Source organism: Pelmatolapia mariae, linkage group LG13 (assembly GCF_036321145.2).
Source record: "Pelmatolapia mariae isolate MD_Pm_ZW linkage group LG13, Pm_UMD_F_2, whole genome shotgun sequence".
Lineage (NCBI taxonomy): Eukaryota > Metazoa > Chordata > Actinopteri > Cichliformes > Cichlidae > Pelmatolapia > Pelmatolapia mariae.
The window spans coordinates 5,547,794-5,572,500 of NC_086238.1; the positions used below are offsets into that span (position 1 = coordinate 5,547,794).

The 24,707-nt window shown below is 39.0% G+C and overlaps 1 protein-coding gene across 2 annotated transcripts; it reads left to right on the plus strand.

The window, feature by feature from the left end:
* The first annotated feature begins 70 nt into the window (after positions 1 to 70).
* wapla (WAPL cohesin release factor a) lies at positions 71 to 20,578 on the plus strand. Of its 2 annotated transcripts, none has more exons than XM_063491203.1 (20): positions 71 to 354; positions 976 to 1,389; positions 1,553 to 2,261; positions 3,347 to 3,645; positions 3,843 to 3,976; positions 5,119 to 5,214; positions 6,477 to 6,638; positions 7,184 to 7,320; positions 9,860 to 9,971; positions 10,705 to 10,935; positions 11,467 to 11,578; positions 11,702 to 11,799; positions 12,103 to 12,179; positions 12,658 to 12,833; positions 13,161 to 13,276; positions 13,396 to 13,605; positions 14,305 to 14,506; positions 17,325 to 17,413; positions 17,536 to 17,631; positions 18,591 to 20,578. In XM_063491203.1, the coding sequence occupies exons 2-20, from the start codon at positions 1,002 to 1,004 to the stop codon at positions 18,654 to 18,656; spliced, it is 3,510 nt and encodes a 1,169-aa protein (XP_063347273.1). In that variant the 5' UTR covers positions 71 to 354; positions 976 to 1,001; the 3' UTR covers positions 18,657 to 20,578. The 2 variants fall into 2 exon arrangements, with proteins under 2 accessions (XP_063347273.1, XP_063347274.1); XM_063491204.1 differs by having other exon boundaries at positions 3,846 to 3,976.
* The last annotated feature ends 4,129 nt before the right edge of the window (positions 20,579 to 24,707 follow it).

Genomic DNA, 24,707 nt, shown 5'->3' on the forward strand with positions numbered 1-24,707 from the left:
ACCTTTCCTGTTGCTGGTTGGTCGATTGCCTTCGACCAGCCCTCTACATGAGGGTCTTGCCAAGCATCGAGGAGGGAGGGGATATTTTAATGGCCGTCCGTAGCACTCCAAAATGCAAAAAGTCCGGATTATCTACCATATATAGACTGTTACAGGCACCGGTGCGTTAAGTACGCATTTCTGTGTTGATAAGCATCGCTGCGTGGACATATTCGGAATAGAGATGTCTTTGTAATGGTGTTTGTACTCTGCTGAGCGGACTTTACCCGCTTGATTTGTGTGCGAGTGGGAAATCAGGCCTAGCCGGCTGGCTAAAAAACAAGCGGACGGTTAGCCTTTCGCTGGAGTTAAAAGGTAACACTGCATTGTTACTCATTTGTAATTACGGACGATTTGTGCACCATAGTATTTTCATTCAGACCATTACGTCAAAAGACTAAAACGTGTTTCAGACGCAAGGTTTCCGACATTTGAGGCAGCCAGGTGAGAAATGTAAACAGACTTACGTTAGCATAGTTAGCCATGTTAAGCTAATGGCTAGTGGCTAACTTTATAGTAGTTAACTTTACAAGCAGGGACTGACTGAGCTAGAGTTAACACAGCACTTAGCTGTCCTGTCAGTATGTGCTGATAGGTAAAGAGTTTCACATTGTATTAAAGTTGCTCTAAATCGGTCAAGCTTTCTGTCGTGTTGCTCACATTTACCGATGATGGTTTGGAAAGCTATACCGCTTGAGCTAGCTATGCTAACTTTGTGCGCTACCAGCCAACAGCTGAAACATAACTTAGCCGGATTAATATAAATAACATTCCCCAAACCACTCTCGAAGATAACAGCCTGTTTTTGTTTTTTGTTTTTTTTTAAAACCTCCTCCTTTGCCAAGTCATTCGTATTAATTTAGGTGCGCAGGTTATAATGTACTTGATGTTCTATTGGTATAGTAAATGTTTTATTGTCTCTGCTGCTGTTCACAGGGAATATGTAACATAGAGAAGCCAACATGACATCCAGATTCGGCAAAACGTACAACCGCAAAGGTGGGGAGGCTAACTCGAAATTTGAGGAGGTCTTTTCCAATAAAAAGCCCACTCTGACCACCAAATGGGGGGAGACCACCTACAAGGCTCAGCTCGGAGCCAAACGGCCTTTGTTAAAACCTGACGTTTCTGAGGTCCCTAAAAGACCCAGGCTTGAGGACAGTGATAGTGAGGAAGACCCATTTGGCTTTGACAGTGATGAAGAGTCCAAGACTGTAACCTCCCACAACGTGTCGCAGGCAAAAGTTGCTGAAGGGGAGGTGACGAAGACCACCACAGTGCAAAGCACTGGGACAGCCGCTGTTGTGACTTATGCACAGTCCTCTGCATGTTCAACAGCCACATTCACAAGTAAGTTTTCAGTTTTTCCATGTATTTTTTAACTCCTTATCCAAATTTATTTTAACCTGCTTATTTAAGTTTTACAGTAATTTCTAACTGTTATAGAAGCATAGTAGTTCCTGTCTTTTTTTTTTTTAAACAAACCTGCATTTATCTTCTCTTTTGTTCAAAGGCAAACAAAAAACAGAGGAGAAAGTAGGTAAAAATAACCAGCCGTGGTACAAAAGTGCATCACAGAGCAGCGAGAAACCTGCATGGGGGACCTCTTTGTCAAGGACAGTCCTCTCTGATGATCAGAAACTCTCCCAGAGGTCCACCTCCTCCTCTCCTAATATAGACACATCTGTTAAACTGTCCACTGATGTGCCAGGTGGTAGCAGGGACTTCCAATCCTCATCTTCTTGTGATGGCTTGCTGTCAGATGAAATGAAAGGTGCAGAGGTGGAGCCTTCTGCGGAGGCCCCACCAGAGCCAGTGGACAACATTCCCCCTTCCCCATTTACCCTGAGGGCCTCAAATTGCAAAAAATACCAGCGGCCAGGCCGGCCTAACAAATCATCATCTGAACTTGCAGAAAGTAACAGCAACAAGTCCACTGATGGTGCGAGTGCCCAAGATAAGCCCAACAGTGCCCTTTCTGCTGGTGCAAGTAGTACTGCTGCCAGTGCTAAAACAGCAGCCAAGCCTGCGGGAAGGGGTGGTGGGAGGGTACGGGACTACACGGTTCTCCACCCTTCCTGCCTGTCAGTGTGCAATGTCACCATCCAGGACTCAATGGAGCGGAGCATTGACGAACTGGTCAGCCTCGCTCCCCCAGCTGACCTTGGAGAAGCAGGGCAGATGAAGAAGAAATCAGATGCACCACCACCCAAACCTACTAGGTAAGGCTGATAGTTCTGTGTCTTAAAGGCCACATTGCAGAGAGAATTCTCAAAATACTACGTTTGAATTCTTATTTAAACAATTGTAGCCTATCCACCATTGCTAATTATATGGATGGGTGACTTGAGTACATTTTCTTGTGTCATTCAAGATTTTGTTTTTGTAGTAAATATTTTCAGGTTAAATATTTATTACCGTGTATACACAATACCATAAGGCAGCCATCATGTGGTAGGTTAGTAATTTAAATATAATAATACATACTACCTTATATCTTACTTCATCGCGTGGTCATACACACTTTGCTTGATCTCTCACTAGTACTGGATCTTATAAAAATGTCATTCATTCATATTCTGAGGAACAAAGTGCAGACGCTACTGAAGTTCAGGTTTAATAAAGATTTCATTGGCACTTAGACTATGCTTTCATGTATCGTATTGTTATACAGTATTGGCCAGACTTTTGTTCTGAAAGAATGTGCTTTACCTTGATGTGTCCCTGGCTTTAAAATTCAAAGTTTCGGGTCATACTTTGAAGTTTTATATGTTCTTGCGCTTTCATTTCATTGCTTTTGAGAGGCAGGTCAGATTGAATCACCAGTGGCAAGAGAGGCAGCAGGGAGTGAAGCTTTAGTTTGTTAGATTAATGTTAAATCCCCCTCTAACAAGTCAAAATGGCAAATGGTGGCAAAAATGTGTGCTCTGTCTGTGTCATTGTGTGTGATCTCATCACATGTCAGCCATTTATACGGAATCAACTTGATAAGAATTATTTTTAAACTAAACTATTGACATCAACTATTTGGAGAAACGTGCATTAGTGTTTGTTCTATATTGTAGAGTCTACAGTTTGTTTGTTTTTAGATATCTCTAAACAGTAACATTTATTGACAAAAAAGCTTTCTATTCACTCAGCTAAGTAATTTTAGGCACCCACTTTGAAATCCTATTTTCTTTTCTTTGTTTCTACAAAAGAGTTTTTTCTTTGTCCTGCTTCAGTTTCCATCTCCTTTGAAAAATCCCATAAGGCACAATACTTCAAAACAAAATAATCTAAAAAAAAATATTCTTCTTGTTTGTAGGTTCAGACCCACACAGACAAAGACCAAGAAGACCAAGACCGAGACCAAGCTAGAGTTCTTTGGCTTTGAGGACAAAGAGGACCAGGAGGGGGAGGAGGGTTCAGAAGCTGGCAAGAGTAACTACAAGATCAAGTACTTTGGCTTTGATGACCTGAGTGAGAGTGACAGTGATGATGAGAGCTCCCAAGCCAAAGAAAAGAAGGCCAAGAAGGCAGCCGCAGCCTTAGCTGCTTTGAGCTCCAGCGTGGATAGCCCTCATACCAGTGACTCTCAAGACAGTCATGCTAGCAGTAATACAGGTAAAAGCAGTCCTTAAAAACAGATCTGGTGTTGGTGTAATTGGCATTTTATTGCATGATCCAATGTAATGACATAAATTTCAAGCCCCTCTTTAACTTAGAAGTGCTTGGATGACCCACTTTGGTTAATATTCCACCCATTTACAAACTCATGCTTTTTTTTTTTCCTTTAATCATCAACAATCTGGTTTATCCAGCAGATGCCTTTGACTTTTCCGATGACTCAAGTCCTGGTGGCACCGAGGGCCAGAAAGCACGCTCAGGGAAGCCAAGTGACAAATCCAAGGACGTTGGCAGTGGACTGAAAAAGATTTTCAGTGGACCCAAAAAGGTATTTGAGCATGTTTTAAAATTGGCTGTGTGTTTCTTGGCTCGCTTTCATCCAAACGTTTTCTTTGTCCTGTGCCATCCAGTGTCTTTGAATATTTGCCCATGAGACTTATTTTTTTTAAATTGCATAGACAATGGATAGGCACAAACCTTTTAACTACAGTCTGATCAATCTAAGTGTCTCAGTACAAGTCATCTAGCCCTTTTGATGACCTTACTCCTGACCAGGGTTTAAAGCAGGTCTGACACATCTTGGCTTATTGATGTTTAGATGACATTTACATAACAGAATGCCCATCTTGTCTGAAAATAGCCTGAGATAACGAGAGTGAGGAGAGCATCAGAGAAAAATAGAGCAAGTGGGCGGGTAAGAGGCTCAACTGAAAACTAAATTTATATGGTTGTCATTTTATGTAATGCAATTCTGTGATTCAGCAGTGATGCAGGTTAGAACTACAGTCGGAGATTTAAGGCATTGAACTGTGATGCCCAGGGAATAACTTTTGACAGCAGTCTCATTCGAATCCCATAAATGTGCGTTCAGTAGCATGCATGGGTTTCCACTTTGAAGGGGATTTGGATATTACCTCTTCATCAGGCACATATTTTCTCATAACTCTGCTTTGATTTCTAATGCTGTGCTGTTTTGTGTAATGCCCACATTTTCTCTCTTTATCTAGATCATGTTTTGAAGTGGCTTTGGGTTATTTGTAGTCTGTCTTACTAATTCTGTGTATTTATTCTTTCTACATCCTCAGCAAAACTTCCTACATTGTCTTTGTACGATATAATTGAGTTTCACAATCTGTCATTTTCAGGAAATGTTTTGTGCTGCTTGGGGACTGTTGTGTTCTACACTGAGGCTGCTGTTGTCTTAGTCTATCAACATGAATTCAGCATGCAGTGTTTATGGGTTCAGTTCTGCTCATTTACAACTGGAACGTGGTATTCTTTAGAGAATTAAATATTGGCATATAGGTTGTTGTTGTAATTTTTTTAATTTATTTTTTTTAAACTGTCGTCACTGAAATGCACCAATCTGAAAACACCATCAGTATTTTCTTATGCTAGCAGTTAGTGGTCACTAAATATGTGTATCCGTTTAGTTAACTGACTAATTTCTAAGTTCTTGCTGTGTTTCAGTCTCCTGCTAAAGCTGTGTACAATGCTCGCCACTGGAACCAGCCCGAACCTGAAGAAATGCCTGTGCCTCCACTCTCTCGATCTCAGACTGCTCCTGTAAGATACTGTATTTTGCCTGTAGACTGTTAGTAAAAGATGGACAGAATGTGGCATCATCTATTAGCTTCTTAAACCTGCATTTTGAAGCCATAATATTTGTGTTTTAGCTGCTGGTATGTTGACTTTGTTGATGTAGAGACCATATTTAGGCCAGTTGGTGGGGTGCTAAATCATCAGCTGATACTAGCAAAGCACAAACACAGGTATCTGCTTATTAACAGAATTATAATACTTGAATTTCAGTCACTGAAACTGAATATCAAACTTTTCGGATGGGCTGTGCCACCTGGCAAGCCATATTACTCATCAGATAAGTACATTAAAAATGCTTCAAAAGTTCAATCTAGTCCAGTTGAGTACTGGAGGTAAAGTATTGCACAAAATCCACTGTAGCTAACGTTAGCACGCCTTTCAGTTTTAAGCTATAATAAAATGTCAATGTGAGCTATAAAAAATCAGATGTTATGGGGGAGGAAGTTGGCTATGTAGACTAAATCTATTCTTTGTGCCAGGTGTTCTTTTCATGGCTGAAGCTAGGCATTTTAAAATACCACAAGTCAGTCACACATTGATTAATTTTGGAGCCGAACTCAAATTGCTATAAGAGAAGCCACAGTTTTTTTTTCTCCCTTGTCTTAATTTTTCAGCAAGGTTACTGCTTGGTTTGCTTGTCAGGAACTGGAATAAAAATGTAAATCTGTCATTGTGAGTAAAGACTGTATTTGTATGTTTAAAGTTCTCATTAGGAATGTATACATTCATTTTGCACAGAGAAGGTAAACACTATTACTGGGTTATTATGTAAAGCAAATGCTATTAACTAGCGCCATTTATTTGTGTTTGTGTTCTTAATGTCCACATATTAGGATACTGCTTACTGGTTTCTTAGTAGTCAACAATTTCTGTATTAATTGCTCTAATTAGTCTTTTTCCCTCCTGCCCTCGGGGGGGGGGGGACGTAACACTGTTCAAGTGAAATTACTTTTCCAGGCAAGTGAAGTTTGCTTGTATGTTTTGTATTGAATTACCCCAATGGAAATAATGTTTGTTTAGAGACTAGCTAATCAGAGTCTGGCGACTGGGATTTAAAAGTTATTGTTAACTTTGCACTACCTCGTCTGACATCTGTTAACAGCACTTATTAAAGACTTGTGTGGTTAACAGACTGTTCAGCTGTGGTAAATCTTGTGGACATGTCATTAAACAGATTTTGTTGCTTTGGTATGAGCTCCGTTTCTCAGCTTCTTTTTTGTCCTTAGGCAATTTTATCGAGCAGCAGCAAGGACAGCAACTCCCATAAAGATGACGGCTTGTTCAAAGCTCCTCCACCGCCACCCAAAGTCATTAAGTCAGAGACCATCCCCACACGACTCAACCAGGATATTGTCACAGCACTCAAATGCAGAAAAGAAGACAAGGAGGTGAGTCCAGGTTACACAGATTTGCTGAGTAACAGCAGTTGTTAGATAAATCATTCTGATCAGTTTTTACTTCACATTTTGTTTGCTTGCCAGTATGAATTACCCCTACCCCCCCTTTTTCCCTTCCTTTTTAAACACTCAGCCAGTGAAGGGATGGCATTCATTTGATGTGTGCCAGTGCTACTCCCATACAGCTTGTGTCATTTACAGATGGGCCTTCTGGCCCCAGATCAGGCTGTTAGCCACAGATCCCCTGAGGTTAAATGGCTTCAGCTACACTAAGCTGTCACCACACACTGATTCTGTTATAAACCCAGGCCCTCCATCCTGTGTCGTGCTGAGCCCACTCACAGTGTGACTGCTGATATAGATATACATACAGTGTCAACTGCTGATCATACTGACCCGAAGCTTTTGCTGGCTGTGAAACCAATAGAGGAATTTAGAAATGTGAGCAATTTGCTGTGTGTGTGAGCAATTTGAGGGTCTGGACAGATGCAGTGCTTCTCAATTAGCTACAATTAACCCCATTTCCCTTCTACCAGCTGTATACCGTGGTGCAGCATGTGAAACACTTCAACGATGTGGTGGAGTTTGGAGAGAATCAAGAGTTCACAGATGACTTTGAGTACCTGGAGACAGGGCTCAAGAGTAGTCAGCCGCTCAACACAAGATGCCTTAGGTAAGTTTAATAACCAGCTGGGAATTTTTCCTTGTTGTGTTGTAGAGGAACATTTATATATTTGGTCTGATTTTGATTTCTTTATTGTGACTTGCTAAATGTTACTTAGTTTACAAAGTTCAGTGAATGGTACAAGCATATGCCAGTTAATATTTCATAAAAGTACCTAAAACCAAAATTCATAAAGTAAGTTATTATTCTTGCAACAAAGTAGTAGGAGGTAGAAAACGCAGAGTTAATACTGTGAAAACAAGCACAGATGATCAATTTTAATTGAATTGCACTCCAGCCCACAGACTTTGTGTAGCTAAAGTTCTCAATCATTTCTGCTCTCTTTGCATTTGCTCGCCTCCCTTCCACTGTTGTGCGTCAGCCTGTTAATCACATTTTACTTCCAATTGTGATTTTTCACTTACAGCGTTTATGAATGGGGACCCCCCCCCACTCCCCAAATATCCAAGATTAAACTAATATTGTTCTGCATTCATTTTCACAGCATTGCTCTCTCATTGAAACCATGAAAAAAAAAATATTGATCATGTGTTACTGATTAACTAAATGTGATAACAAAATCACATTTAGTTAAAACATTGAAACTATGATGTAAATCACACTTCTTATCCAATGTTTTCATAGGATTTAAGTGATTTTATTCATAATTCAAACTAGAAATGCAGTACCGGTAGTTAATGTGTGGCCATACACCACACCCAATCCTATATTTACATTATGTCTGGGCTAATATACCGTATTTTCCGCATTATAAGGCGCACTTAAAATCCTTTAATTTTCTCAAAAATCGGCTGTGCGCCTTATCTATGAATTCTGGCTGTGTTTACTGACCTCGAACCGATTTTATGTGGTATACGGCGCTCAAAAATCGGTCAAAAAATGTTTTAGTAGAACTTTGCTAAGCTATGAAGCTGCACCGCTTGATGGATTGTCTGAGCGTTATGGCTACCGTAGTCAGGAGCCTCGCGACTCATAGTAATCTGGGTCCAAAACTCCGTCCGTTTAAGGTCCCAAAGTCAAACGAACACTGCGGCACACTGAGAGTTAAAAACCTGTGTAAATTCTTTCATCTTTAATAAAATGAACAGTGTTGCTGCTTTACCAGGTGTAACAATTAAGTTTAACATCCAGGCATCCATGAAAACAGAATTTATTAAATTTAGCGGAGTTAGAAGTCAGCAGAAAGTTAGCTCGCTAGTTATCTAAACATGATATAGCATGTTCTGACTGAGAGATTTCTGGAAAAAAATAAAACGTACAACCCTGCTATCACTTCCAACATGAATGAAGACAGGAAACTACACAATAGTGACGTTTGTAGGGTTACTGAAGTTGGACTAGCTGGTATATAATGCTGTGCTAGTGATCGCTAGCGACACAGCTATGTTAGCATAACAAAGCATAACACAGTTGGAGAATGAACGAATGAGTGAAAGTTCCCGATGTTTTTTTTTTTTTTTTTTTTTTTTTTTTTTTTTTTTTTTGACAAATGCAATCACATGGAAAATTGCTGTAAATGGACCAAACTTCAGTAGGGGAGAACAACTGAGATAATCCAGCCACAATATGAGGTTAGTCATTAATGTAAGATAGGATAACCTTTATTAGTCCCACACGTGGGAAATTTGTTTTGTTACAGCAGAAAGTTGACAGTGCAGAATTGCATAGCAAAAATTAGAAAAACAGCTACTAGAGCAGCTACTAGAGAATTCAACATTAATGAATCAATGGTACGGAAGTGGAGGAAGCAAGAGGAATGAGTTGAGTAAAGTTTGACTTATCTGACTGTTTTGTTTCGTTTAATGCGCCTTATAATCCGGTGCGCCTTATGTATGAAAACAGACCCGTTTGTCGACAGTGCGTCTTATAATCCGGTGCGCCTTATGGTCCAAAAAATACGGTATGTAAAACATTAGCTCTTCTGAAGGTGTCTCACACAGGTTTTCACTGTATGTTTACAAAGTCGTACTTCAAACTGGTCAAGTAATGACTGAAGAGCCTCAAATAACTGTCATAATGAGTGGAGATGATGATGATTGATGATGATGATAATAATACAATTATAATTAAATATAATAATAAACTAAATTAGTTTTACATTGTATTTATTTATTTTTACTTATTGCTACCTATTGAATAAATTGGACGTTTTTTATTTGTGATATATGAACTTACAGAATTAGAAAGGTGATGTTTAAGTCAACACTGACATTTCCTTACACATAAAAGAATCATTCCCAGTCTCTTTCTCACACTGAGAAAAACAGCTTAATAATTTAATGCTTGCATTGGGTCCATACTGTGCATCAGCAGAAAGCCAAAGTCAGGCTGTTGTTGTTTTATACCATTAGAACGTTGGATTGATGCATAGCATGGGCAACTTTGAGGCCTTAGTCTTTAAATCTTTCCCTATATTTCTTTTGTTTGCCATTTGTGACATTTTAATTTAAAAGTAGGCTGATTTCATTGTCATAAATCTATCTTTAACATTCCCTCTATTCTCCACTTTCCTCCCTCATTTCTCTAGTATAATCAGCCTGGCCACACGGTGTGCCATGCCCAGTTTCAGGATGCACCTGAGGGCAAGAGGAAAAGTCGCACAGGTCTTCAAAATGCTCAACGATGCTCCACAACACCCGGTCAGTGAAAGTTTTGTTTTTAATTAATTATTTTTTTGTCACCTCCTGCTAGAATCTCTTTCTATCATCTCCCTTGAAGTTTTGACAGATGGTAATACAACCTTTGAATAACTGGTGCTTTCACAATTTATTTTGTGACATGAACCATTACTTTTCCATCTAAGTGTTGAATCACGAGCCCTGTTTCTTCGGTATTAAATTATCAAAATGCAAAAAGAGTGCAGGGAGACCTCAGTAGTTATTCAAATGATATCCCAGGGTTAGATATGCACACGTATAAATAGGTTTGTGATTTTATTTTTTGCTCAACAAGTGGGTTTTCTGTTTTTAATGTAGTGTCTTAAAATATATTAGTCTTGCTATAAGCAAAGAGCTTGTGGTGGGTATTATGTTTTTATGATATGGCAGTATTTTTGACTGGATGGACCTTTTTTGATGTCAGTTTGTTTTAATCTTTATTTTATTTATTTATTTATTTTTTTGTGTATTTTCTGTTTTTCTCTTGGTGCTGTTTTTAACATATTCTTTGTGTTCTGGTTGTAATCCTTGACTGAATGGCACTGTGAATCAACTCCTGTTGTTTTTATATATGTCTAAATATAGATTTTGTAATTTTGGGAACTATGTAGTGAAAGTGACACACAATAAGATTTTTCTTACTGATCCAGAGCTTTCTCCATATGATCTACACTGCCTGCACCCCTTTGTAAAACCTGATCTGTCATTTTATCAGAACCTCGCTCTGTGCACGGCTGCACTGATGTACATTTTGAGCCGGGATCGTCTTAACATGGATCTGGACAGGGCATGTCTGGAGCTAATGATCAAGCTGCTGGAACTAGACCAGGACTACTCGGGTCACCAGGATCAGCTCACAGCAAAGGAGGTGGCAAAGGTCAAAGAGAAGATCAGGAAACTGTGCGAGACTGTGCACAACAAGCACCTTGACTTAGAAAACATCACGGTAGGTTGTCCATCAATAAAGAAATCATAACAAAAATCTGGTGAATCTTGGATTTAACCAGTAACCACAGTCTCTTGTTCATATATTTATTGCATAAGCAACACTACGTACATTTTTAAACTACTTTAATGGAAAGGTTTTTCATAAAAATATAATATGTCAGTCTGAGATGTTTGTATGCACCCCCTTGTTCGTGCCCTGGTTGATGAAAATAAACGTAACTTTAAAAATGACTGCATGCAAATACACTAATCTTACTGCAGCTCAGCTGTCAGTTTTGACCTGTCACAACTGATCGACAATATTTCAGTCAGAAAATTTGCTGATTTGATAACATGAAAGCATTAATATTACATATGCTTAACTACCTAGTAATCTTTTCTTGGTGAACTTATCTTATCAAGCTTAATTAGGGGGGGAAATGTGTATTTTAGTGTAGATGACTTTTACAATAGTGGGTTTGTAATACAAGCATACATAAAATTCCAGTGATGTTTTTTTAAAACATGCTTCTGTCCTCTATCCCTGCAGACAGGGCACCTTGCCATGGAGACACTTCTGTCATTAACCTCCAAGAGAGCTGGTGATTGGTTCAAAGAGGAGCTCCGGCTACTGGGAGGCCTGGACCATATTGTTGACAAAGGTGGGTGTTGGATACTAATGTGCTCAAAGCCATGCTGTACAGTGCATATGTGTATACCTATGCAAAGATTTTGTTTGTCACGGTTTGTAATTGCCACGTGTCGTGTGCGTTGCATTGCCACAGTGAAAGAGTGTGTTGACAACCTGAGCCAAGAGGATGACAAGGAGAACCTTGTAGCATCTTTATGGGGGGCTGAGAGGTGTCTGAGAGTGCTTGAAAGTGTAAGTACAGTTCTGTCAAGTTGGATTCTCTCTTGCACCAAAGTCACACTAGAGTGAGCCTCAAGGACAACAGTAATTGAGTACTAAGCTGTGAATTGGCTGGTGACTTTTGTTACCCGATTAAATGCCTCTGCTTAAAGCACTGAATGTGTCTTTATCAGCTATATCTTAAAATGCCATTCAGCTTTCCGAGCTAAACATAAAGGTTCTCCCTTAATTTTGTGTTTCTTGTCTTGTTTTCAAGGTTCTTGGTGTACTTTTTCCCTCTATTGATTTCATTTCTCTTTCATCTCCTGCCAACAGGTGACAGTGCAGAACCCTGAAAATCAGAGTTACTTGATTGCCTACAAAGAGTCTCAGCTTATTGTCTCCTCTGCCAGGTGAGCACCAGTTACTGCTTACAGCTATTATTGACTGTCTACAGACATACAGGGACGCAGTGGCTATCATGACGACAGGTCCTTTTCACTTTGTCTCTTTTACTTTTTGTAAGATCATTGTACTCATCAGATTATAGATTTACCTCGGGGCAATTCTAAAGCTTCTCATGCCCATCAAAAACAACATTAGGGCAAATAAAAATAATCCTAGGGTAATAGATTTGGATAACAGAAAACTACACCGATAACCAGGTCTGTGGTTTCTAAAATTGATAGCAAAAGTTGGATCTTAGTTTTAACCATGGATTCTTCTTAGTTTGCATTCATGAACACAGTATATCGAAGATCAACTGTACTCAAGCTCCTTGCACTTTCTGCATTTAGGATTATCTTTCCACTCTGCACTTTTTGGATTTCTTTATTTCTGTTATGTCACTTTCTACTTTCTGTCAACAATATGTTGTCTTACTTTTACCAGAGCTTTGCGATACTGTGAGGATATGATCCAACGGTACAGCAGGGCATTAAACAACACCTCTCTGTCTTCATCGGGTGCTGCACTGCCTCACTGCAGCTTCACAAATGTGGGAAAGGCGGTGGAGGACTGTATGAGGGCTGTTATTGGAGTGCTGCTCAACCTTACCCATGACAATGGTATTCTCATTTATAACCTTAAAGAAAAATATTATTAATTATAATTTCCTTTTTCTTTTCTTATACTATTTATGGAAAACTGCAAAAACTCAATTTACTGTAGTTTTTTTGTTTGGATTGTTGTTCTATAAATATACAACGATGAAATGGCTCATTGTGTACTTCTGTACAAAATGAATATATTTGTGTTAATGTGGTCAGCTAGAATTCAGTTGTATCTTGTATGATTATAGTCTGTACCGTGAGCTATAATATTCGGGTGCTTAGCAGGGAATCATGTTGACATGTGTGAGCAGAGGTTAATAACAAGGTTATTTTTGTCTACAGAGTGGGGAAGCACTAAGACGGGTGAACAGGATCAGCTAATAGTGACTGCTCTAAATTGCGTCCTTCAAGTCCCACGCTACATCCCCCAGGAGCAGCGCTTTGACGTGCGTGTGCTGGTAAGGTTTTCTTCAACAACAGAAAACATCTTCACAACGGCACAGTTGCTGACACGATGTTTGGTAAGTTTATGTATGTATGTGAATGTCTCATTTGTGTATTCTGTGGTGTATACCAGGGCCTGGGTCTACTAATTAACCTTGTGGAGTACAGCTCCAGAAACCGCCACTGTCTGGTGGACATGGAGTACAATGTCGACGACACCTGTCTGGAAGACAGCCTCATGCAGCCTGCTGACCCAACGCAATCTGACACATCGGCAGAGTCAGCTGAGGCAGATACGGCTGACAAGCCCAAGTCCTGCGGTGCTTTGGCTGCCCTGGTGAAGGTAGGAACTGTGCCAGAACTCATACATCAATATTTTAGCAGTCACTGGATGTGGCTCTCTTTTGTCTTTTTGTTTAAAAAAACAAAACAAACCCCCACAAAACAATAGTTTAATACAGTTTAAAGAGCTGAATACATCTTTACTATTCTTAATTTAAGCAGAAACAAAGTGATTGGGTGTTGTGTTGCAATCTTTTTTTGTCTGTATCATAGAACACGTGAACCACTCATTTATCTGGTAACACATCTTTGTCGGGAGTGTTAAACATCTCTTCACTGCTTTAAATGCACACCTCTGTTTGCTCACAGTATTAAGTAATAAGCAAGTGTAAGTAAATTCTTGCTTGTTTGTGGATTAAAATTTCGAAATTAGGTTTTTATTTAGGTTTTTCTTTTTTAATCAATGTCACCTCAGCCAGAGTTCTTGTGCAGATTTTCAAAAAGTCTGGAAACTTTTAAAGAAAAAATTGGCAATTAACCTCAAAATTACTTTTCATGCCCAAGTATTACAGGCTAGTTTCACAGTATTTGGCATGCCTATTTGCTTCCTAACTTCGCCAAGATGAAATACCTTTGCCGTCAAGCTAAACTGCCACTCTTTTATTCCCTTTGAATTATGAAAAATTTGCTGTGTTACTTGGCTCCTGTTTTTTGGCTTGTGTTTGGAGTTCACATCTGTTTATTTCCCCTGGAATCCCAGCTCTTCCTTGAGAGGGAGCGTGCTGCCATCCTGGCTGAGGCAAAGACTGACGACCTCATCAGTGAGGCCCCCAAACCGGCACTAGACCAAAGCGGAGAGTGGCAAGAGACATCAGGAGAGATCCAGTGGGTGGCATCCGAAACAAATGACAGCCAACCTGAGAAGAAAGAGGAGGAGGATGAAGAGTTGGACCTGAATAAAGGTAGATATTTTGGGGTTTTAAAAGTGGGGGTTGTGCATATAAGAGGAGCTGTTTGTAGCTTTGAGTAAAATTACAATCCAAATAAATGCTGACTCAATTTAAGCGTAAGTTAATAATGTCTGCAGTAAGAATGAAGATACCAGTAACTGTAAAGCTTGAAAAATATCCCTATTAGTGCTGGGCGATATGACGATATATATCGTGTGGACGATAGAAAAGTGTCTATCGTGCCATTTGTCTTCTATCGTTTCTATCGTTTCTAGCCCGAATTTTACAAATTATTACATAAAATATATCATTAACCCTTTACAACCGGTCGGAGCAGGCACACTCCGTTTTGCCTAACTATTTTTAAATCCCTGTAGAACTGGAACCACGTAAGGTAGCGCAATAATGTTTTTTTTTTTTTGCATATGAAACCGTAAGAGTTGTACTTACATCTTATTCCATTAGCTTGCCCTAGGTCACGGTTTTCTTCCACATATAGCTTTGCAAAAATTGCATAAAAAGCACTTCCAGCAACAAAAACATAATATTCCAGACTTGCAGCAACAAAAACATAATATTCCAGAAACAGGCTTTGCCGATCCAATCAGCTGTTCATAACACTTCCTAGTTTGTATATAAGTCAGCGCGAACTCTCGCATGTCCGCCATTACCTGCCTGAAACCGGAAGTGACGTCATTTTCGCGGAAAATGTAGTTTTTTAAGCTTCAAAGCCTATGTTGGTGTTTTTAAAAGTCATGTTTGACTTTATGTTCTTCTGTATCGTTTCTGGGATGCTTAGAAGTCAAATTACACTGTTGTAAATAGTTTATTTTGATGCACATGCTGTGTTTTTGCAAATTTGCATTTATTTATTTTTATTTTTCCTGTAGTATATAAAAAATTGTGTGTCTCAAAAATAAAACTAAGAAGACACTCAAAATAAATAAATGTAAAGATAAGCTCTGGCGGACTTGGTTCTATGGTAGGTCTTAAAGGGTTAAATAGCCTGTGCAAATATATTAGTGTTGTCTTCTCACTATACATACTCTTAACAAGAGAAAATAAAGTATTAAAAAATTATATTTTTCGCAAAGAAACTCTGTCTTGTGGTTTTGCAACATGGTGCTGCTTTACGTGCACCCGGATTTGCGACATGCTTTACAGTAATTCAAAACAAAGACTGCACCCTCTCCACTCGCTGTTTAAAGACTGCATACTTTCCAGATGACCACAGGTCAGGTGGTATATCGTGATATATATCGTTATCGTGATATAAAATAATTCATATCGTGATAAATATTTTTTCCATATCGCCCAGCACTAATCCCTATTAAGAATTCAGTAACCGAATCTCTAATAAGGATATTAAGGGAGACCGCACTTGTCTTCAATAACAAAGACAAGTTTTTAAAACGAATTTATCCAACATTGCTTAGTTCTGGCTTTTCAAATGACATTCTTGCTGAATTTTACACACCAAATGATTGGGGGGGGGGGATAGATTCACAACATTTATCCATAACGGGAATAATTTCATTTATTATCATTTCATCTTAAAATTCTGAGTTTTGTGTATGAGCTGTGTAAGAAATTGTGCAGACAAAGGAAGGGCAGAGTTTCCTTTGAGATGGTATTTCCAGTTTTTCTTTTTAATGTTTCCCAAAGTTTCAAAACTTCTAGATCGACATGCAGAAAACTTTTTCTTTTCTTTAACTCGTAGATTCCTGATCTTTAAATTACTGTGGGTTAGGAATGATGCAAATACTGCAAAAAAATCAAAATGTTTACAAGAAAGCATTCCAAGTATCTTCATCCGGAGGATAAAGATGATTAAATTTCCAACAGCAGTAAGAACGGGGAGTTTCACTGACTAAATGGCCAGATCGCACCCCTATTGACGTGTGTGGGTGTGCCGAGTGGGGTTTTCCCCACCCGGCACACCCACATCCACCCAATATTTTAAAAATATGTCGCTGATTATTCTCTGTCTGTATCTTTGGTCGAATTTTATCTCACTGCATCACTTTTTTTTTTCCCAATATTTTGTTAAAGAAAAGAAAATTGACAGAGGGTGTTTTTGTTTTCTTATCTGCAAGACCATTAAAACCACAGATCAAAGTGCTGTCTTCACCTTCCTTGCAGTCAACTAGAAGTTAAGCTTGTTTATAAAAGCCTGAATATAACACATAATTTTCAAATTGCTTGCTCTTAGTTTTTATTTATTTATGCCATTTAAAAAAACAAAACAATGATTTTTATTGAAAATAACATGGGAACCCTGTAAGTACAGCTGGGGGGGATTGTTACAAGTCTCCACCATACTTTCTCTGGTCATTGAGTGATGTTGTGCCACTTTGTCATGCAAGATCAACAGCTCTTGTTGTTTTGCCTTCAATGTTCTTCTCAGGCTTTGATGTAGAGTGCTGCCACGATTTTTGGCAAATTGACTTCTACACTTTAATCTGTTTAGCTTTAGCCTTGATGCTTTTCTCAGCTGTGTCGTTAGTCTCTGCCACAGCGCATGCTTTGCATCATAACAGGCTTTGCTAATGAATAATGAAACCTGTGTCCAGCTATTGTTACAGTTGATTAGTTTTTGCAGCTCCATTGAAGTTTAGGTTGAGAAATACAAACCTTTGTTCTTTAGTATTTGCTAGTCCTTTGAATGTGACCTCCATGAGCACTGTAAAACAGGAATTAATGTTACTCTTGTGAACATCATGGACTCATTGTTTTTAATGCTGTGTAGAAGTGTTGGGTGAGCTGATCAGTGAATTACAGCTAAATATATATCGGGAAACCTTGTCTTTCTCCTTTGTGCTTACTACAGCTCTGCAGCACGCAGGCAAGCATATGGAGGACAGTATTGTTGCTTCATACACAGCCCTGCTGCTGGGCTGCCTCTGTCAGGGCAGCCAGGTAAGAACCGGTGCAGATGTATACATTTTTTTTTTTTTTTTGTCAGATCTTTTTAAAAAAAACAAAAAAATTTTTTTCTATAATATGTGTTGTTGCTCACTTCCTTTTTTTGCCATCCTCAGATTAATGTGACTACTGTGAGAGAAAATCTACCTAAAGGAGATTTCTCTATCATGACAGAAATGCTGAAGAAGTTCTTGAGTTTCATGAACCTCACTGTGAGTGTGACTATCCATATCAGCCCTCTGTTATCAGTGTTACGTGATGATGCATGTTTAAAATTATCTACAGTTATGCAAATACATGATGAATATCAGAATTATACAGGCTCAACAAATCAAAGTGTTTTTCTTAAAAAACAAACAAACAAACAAAAAAATATATTTTAGTGACAGTGTAGTGAAAATACTGACACTGAAGGTTTTCGTCCCCCCCCTCTCCTAACGCCTCTGAGTGTTGATGCAATCCTTGGCTTCAGGCAAATTAAACTGAAGATACAAAAAGCCGTTTAATTGGACCCATTGAGCAAAAGCACATTTTTGTGCAGTGAAGTGGCTTGGATGAAATAAACATTCTTGAGGCCCAGTAATTCTGTACAATACCACATTTTCTCTTTTAGTTTCCAATAATTGCAGTTTTTCTATAGCTCAGTTCACCTCCTTTCAGAACCCCATAGAAAGTGAGTGAAATGCTGAGCCTTTATTTCTGTTTATTAATGAAAAGACTTAGGAATTCAAAACATTGGAAAGATGAATAAATGAAAGCCTTTCTGATTGTTGCTCATCTTCCAAAAAATAAAAAGCTTATAGTAGCACTTGGCTTTTATGAAATACTACTTCTTTATAATACTAAATGTACTCAACAGATTATTAACAATTCAATATTTTTTATGTCCAAGAGGCATAATTGAAATGATATAAATTTGCAAAACATAATTTCCAAATAATTCAAGGATTCCTGTGATGCTAGCACCACCACACCACAGATGTGTGTTTTGCAGCAGCTTTGATTGTGACACATCCTGTCAGAGCTGAAGATTGGAACCATCTGTTTCATAAACATCCCCTTTGAACAGAAGCATCCTGTTATCATCAGTGTTTGCATCGAGACCTCACAAGTAAAGTTGTTGGCATCCTCACACACTTGTTTTTATTTTTCCTGTTCTGTCTCCACACAGTGTGCAATGGGCACCACAGGACAGAAGTCCATCTCACGGGTCATCGACTACCTGGAGCACTGTTAACAGACAGCAAACTATTGAGCTCTTACTCCGACTGCACATTAAACGGTTTTCAGGTTACTCTTGTTCTCCACTACCCATTAGAAGCCACAAGGGGCCATTGGAGTCTTAGCAGCATTCTCTTGACTTCACCTGATAAGCAGATGTTGCGATCACTCTAAACTCTGAGGAAAAAAGGCATACATTGACATGTGCGTAAACACACGCACACAGATATACACAAGTTTCACTCCCTGTCTGGAGCACAACCTGAACCAAAGCCCTGCTAGCTGACAGACATGCAGACAACTTCAGTTCCACTCGGCTAACAGCCCATTTAGAGTCAGATCCAGATTCATCCTCAGGTGAGAATCTTGCAGACGCGAGGCTACATCCCCGTAATCCGTGGAAAGTTAAACGAAGCAGACGTCTTCACGCATCGTCCCGAGATGTGTGACGGTAGCAGGCCACTGAGGAGGAGTCTCCCGTTTGCTGCCGGGTCTTGATTTCTGGCTGCTTAGCTGGAGTGTGAACCACTGAATCAAATTTTATGGATCATTACATTTTCTTCTGTGCGTGTCCACGTCCAAGCCAAGGGTGAAATCATAGATTAGCATGAAATCATTTTCACAGACGTTTGAATGATGTCTCTGTACGTAAAACCTGTATGGAATGATTTTGAATGCAAAATCCCATTGACTTACACGTTTGCAATTGGCTTGAATGTTTAAGGGAAATCGAATTTCTAGCTTATTTTCTAAGCTTTTTATTTTGTGCCGAGTAATTTTTGGGAGCTTGATTTTTGTAGGCTTTGGCTCATTATATTTTTAGATTTTTCTTTTTGCCTTGAGGGCATTTCTCTACCAAAATTATGAGTTACTGTTAAAGAAATCAGGACTGCGTGACATACTGACTTTTAATAGGATGTCCGTTATTTGACTGGTGACGGCACGCGGAAAATTATGAGCTTTTCTGAAATTCTTCTCAGCCGTTGTCTGTTTGCTCACATTTTAGTTTGTTTAGATTATTTAAAGTTCATTTAATTCAGCCGTGTGTAATTAGAGTATGCATTTAAACTCACTGGTATAACGTGATGGATTACTCAAAATTATGATTGTTGTGCTTCCTTTATGTTTGTAATGAAGTTATTTTTAATGTATTTAATTTAATGCGTTCTCCTCTTGTGTAAAATGCAAAGCCTACGTAGTGAGATCCCAGTTGTGTCCAACATTGGCTCATTATAATCCACCCCTTGTGACACAGCTGTGTGGCTGGACACAGCACATCTTTGTGTGGCTAAATTTTTGATTAAATTGTAGTTTTTAAACATCAATCACTAAAATATTATGCACATGTTGATCAACATAAGTGGGATGGAGTTAGGGGAGTCTAATATTTCCCTGTGTCCAGCCACAAGCAGCTTCATGTTTTTGCTCATGATATGTTTGCATTGGATAACATGCATTAAGCTCCCATTTATTTATTCTATATTGGTGTCATTTAACCCTTGATGATGATGTTGATGACGCACATGATCCTTGGAAAAGCCTCTGTCTTGTACTGCTCACATGTACGATCACTGATTTGAATGACAGCCATACCTGTAAAAACGTTAGTTTTATCTGGTTTGTAGGGCTGCAGTGAACAGAACTGCAACTGCATTTTACTGTTAATTACTTTGGAAGAAAAAAAAATTCTGGTCTGAATGTAAATACTCCTGTACATACCAGTTAATGGACATTTCAGATGCTTAGACTACTTTTTTCCCCTGAAGCTGATATTTTTATTTTATACAATATTTCTGAGTTGTTTTAAAAACAAAAATTGCAGGAAGAGGAAAAAAATGTTTGTACCCCTTTCAAGGACATTGTCTTTGGTTACATGTAAATAGTTGTATCTCAAAAAAGAAAAAAAAAGTTGCTACTTTCAGTACACTCCCTATGTGGTTTCTTCCTTCGATTGTTTTCTTTCATTCTGAGCAAGTTAAAAAATTTTATGTATTCAGAGCTACAGGAGGTGAACACTTTACTAAACACAAGTGGTGTTTAGCTTCCTTTTTGTATTCATGTATGTGTAGCAGCTGCTGAATGCTTAACTTTGTATCCCAGCTTGTGCCTGTGCCTGTGCGCGCGTGGATGTGCAAAACCCCCTGGATCTCTCTCATCCCTGACAAACTGGCTGGGATAGAGTGAGAGTCCAAAGCATGGTCACTATACTTAACAGCACTCAGCGGTGACAGTCTGTGAACGCGGCCCCTCAGCTTGACTGACTGCTGCATAATGGAAACAAAAGATTCTTGTTGCAGTTGCTAGCCAAGAGTCAAACTTACAAATAGCTTGGGGAAAGAGGGGAATGTAGTGATATACTATCTGACAACACTGATTTCATACAGGCGACAGCTGTGTCAACCACGATTCAACAAACGCTGCCTCGAAATGTGAAGCGTCAGGAATTGTCAAGACAGGGAAACATGTTGAGTAAACATTGCACAGATAACATGTAATTATGTCTTTATGTTTTGTTGCCCAACATGCAAATACATGATTAGACGCAGGCAGAAGAGCAGATTGAAATTCTAAAACGCATGAATGCAGACAACGGGCACCTCTGCCTTTCATGCGCCTGCTGTACATTATAGCTTTCATGGCAGTTTCTCAGTAGTGGGAGGTCAGAGGCAGAGAGAGCATTCCCTCTGTGATGATCGATGTGGCAAGGAAGTGGATGAGTAAACACAAAGAGGAAAAACGCAGCATTTCCAATAGCTTAACAAGATTGGTAGGATGTCCTCTGCTGTTGGTGAATGTGAGGGAGGAGAAAAATGGGGAAAAGGAGAATGCAGAGGACATGAGATTAACGTTTCTAACCTGTCAGTCAAAACCCTCTCAGTAAGGCTGCGCAGCCTACGGCGGGCAACTACAACTGCTTTTTGTTTGGTTGTTTTCCCCCTTCCCAGCGTTCATTCTTTCATCTCCCTCCATATCTGGCCACATTTCCTCCTGGCTTGACTCATTTGTCTTTTCAGCATCTCCCCTTGCGCGCAGGCTGCTTTAGATTTTCAGAAACCGCTGTGTTCTGGTTTCTGCGGTTTTAATTATGGGAATTACTTCAGCAAAATGCAGCTTTTTTTGACTCCTTGCGGCTCCATTTGATGCTTTATCTCACAGTTTGTTGTATGTGGAGGAACTGAATAGGTGATTAGCTTGCAGGTGCAAGAATTGTTTTGTTTTTACAACTTTTTGACAAAAAGAAAAATCAAATAGATTCAAGGCCGTAATGCCACTAGGTGGTGTGAGTACTCAGCCTCTGACCGCAGTGTCTGAATGGCTGAAGTAAAGTGCACACACCCACACGCACAAGTATCTTCTCATCAGTGGTGTTGTCTAATGATTTCCCCTCGAGCTGTAAGAACTCTGCTGTCTTTGGAGAGAGAAACGCGCTGGTCTCACTGATGCAGTCACGTGCATGTGCACTTGCGGGTGCCCTGGAGAGAGGTGAAACATTTATGAAGAGGCTCTGTTGATGCTTTGCTGACCATTAGCGCCCCAGTTCACTTAAATCAAGCTGTCACATGAAGAAATTGTCGTACCACCTGTGCACCAACACGTGAAACTCCAGTGGGAACGTGCAGACTCGTTCATCTCCTCAATCTGTGCAGCTGCAAGTGCTCCTCATGACAGTTATGTGGGTGAAGAAATGTTTTTAGAAAGACTCCTGCTTTCATAGGTTTTATATATTTATTAATTTCGGTACAGCATTTCTAATGCGTGTTTTCACAGCTTTAATTCTTCAAGGATACAAACTAACTCACCCTACCTTTGTCAGAAGATTAACTGAGGCGTTTGGGCAAAGAGGAAATACTTGAAGAAGTATTCTAATCCAAAAACAAAAGTTTTGCCTTCAAACATTTCCTTAAGAAGTAGTACAAGAGTACTGTGTCATTGAGATGTAATTAAAGGATAAGACTGGCAATAGATCCTTTTTTTTTTTTTTTTTTTTCTTAATGAGTTCATGAAAAAAAAGATTCATCTTCTGAGTGCTCACCTCACAGAAAAAGTCAGGACGTTAATAGATAACACTATGTAGCGAGTTTTGGTTTAATTACCCCAAATTGGGTACTTTGTGGGGCATCTGTGACAGGCTTTCAGACAGTTCCACAGTTTTAAGTTGGAGTTTCCAAAAACTGTGAGTTTCCCAGTTGTAATTACAACTTGGAAGCTGGTGGGAATGTTATTTAGAGCTTAGAAACTCAATATAGTATTAATGTGGCATAAGCCCCAAGACAAATGGTTCCTACTGAAGATCTACATATTTAAAAATGACTCACTTTTTTTAAGTCTTGAGTAATTTACTTAACTGGCACTGTAGTTTTTTTCAGCAGATATTAGTCTGCAAACTAAACTGCACTGAAACAGAATATTTTTAGGGTAGTATATTGCAGGTCTGGTTTTCTGGTACAGCTGGGTCCATAATATTTTGGACAAAAACTGAATTTTTGCACCTTCAATCAAGATGTGATTAAAGGGCAGACTGAGTTTTAATTTAAAGGGTTTTACAAATATTTTTGCATTAACTGTTACTGTTACAGTCCCCCCTTTCATGGGCTCAAAACGAATTGGACAACAAACTGAACAATGTTTTAATATTTTAAAATCATGCTGGGATTTAAACTCATGGACGAAATTCTGCATTTCCTCCCCTCCCTTGAGGTGCTCTGCTAAGTCGTTACTACAGCCACATTCAGTTGCTGTTGGTTTTTTAAAATTCTTTCTTCATTGAGTTTTGTATTTAATAACTGAGAAGCACTCTCTGTTGGGCTTTCTTTGCCTTGAGAAACTCTTGGGTTGCTTTTGCTGTACGCTTTGGATCTTTATTCATTTGCAGGGTGAAGTTTTGTCCTATCAGTTTTGGAGTATTTGGCTCAGTCTGAACATCAGGTAGAGCAGAGAGCAGCTGTATATGCTTATAATACTGCCTTCACCATGTTTAATGGATAATGGCGGCATGCTTTGGATCATAAGCAGTTCCTTTTATGTGTCCGTAGTTTTCCATCATTCTAGTACAAGTTAATCTTAGTTTCATCTGTTCAGAGATATCTCTTTTTTATAAAACTGAAAAAATTATTTTTATTAAATTTTTAATTTAATTAAACCGTGCAGACTCTTGTAGATGTTTTCCAATCTGATCTAAGCGGGCCTTGTTTATTCAGTAGTTCACATGATGTTTCTTTGCTTTTTGAATTTTCATTTCCATGATGGCATCTCTTGGTTGTAGACCTTGACAATGATACGCCTCCCTCCTCCAGACTTTGTAAGATGCTGTTTAAAAAAAAAAAAAAAAAAAAAAAAAAAGTTCCTTCTTAACTTTGGAAATATTTCTGCTATCATACACTTTAATTCTCTTCTGTGGTTTTTCAGGCCCTTTGGTGTTGCTCAGCTGGCCAGAGCTGGCCTGAGGTATATTAATTATTTTGAAGAGCGGACTAGGCTGTTGATTTAAGTAAAATTTTTGTCTCTGTCTCTAACAATATTATTTTGTTTTTTCAGCCCAATGATGGGCTCCCTCACATACACTGACATGTCCCCGGGCTACATATTTGAAATTAAAATGAAAAGAATATATAAATTCAACACTTTGAATCAACTTCAGATATTATGTCTGCTTCATTTGTCATGAGGTAACAAGGGAACAGACCTCACCTGGCCATGAAACTGCTTGTCAGTCAATTGTGCAATTAATTTTTGGCCTCTGGGGGTTGGTTCATAAAAATGGCTGTAATTACTAAACAGTTATTATTTTTATTTTATTTTATTGGTACGACCCCCCTGATTTTAAAGCTGCATGTCTGCCAATTTAAAATCCACAGTGGAGGTTCACCAAAGTACAAAAAAACCAGTTTCTTTGTCCATCAAATTCTGGACCTAACTGCAACATAACAGATCCTGAAATTGTTTTGTGCCCACATTTAATGCAATCAGACCAAATGTCCGCCCCAGTGTGTGGCTAACCGTTGTGTGCTTTTATTGTGGAAGTCTGTGGCACATTTTATGTTGCTTTACTAGATTATTCTTACGAAAC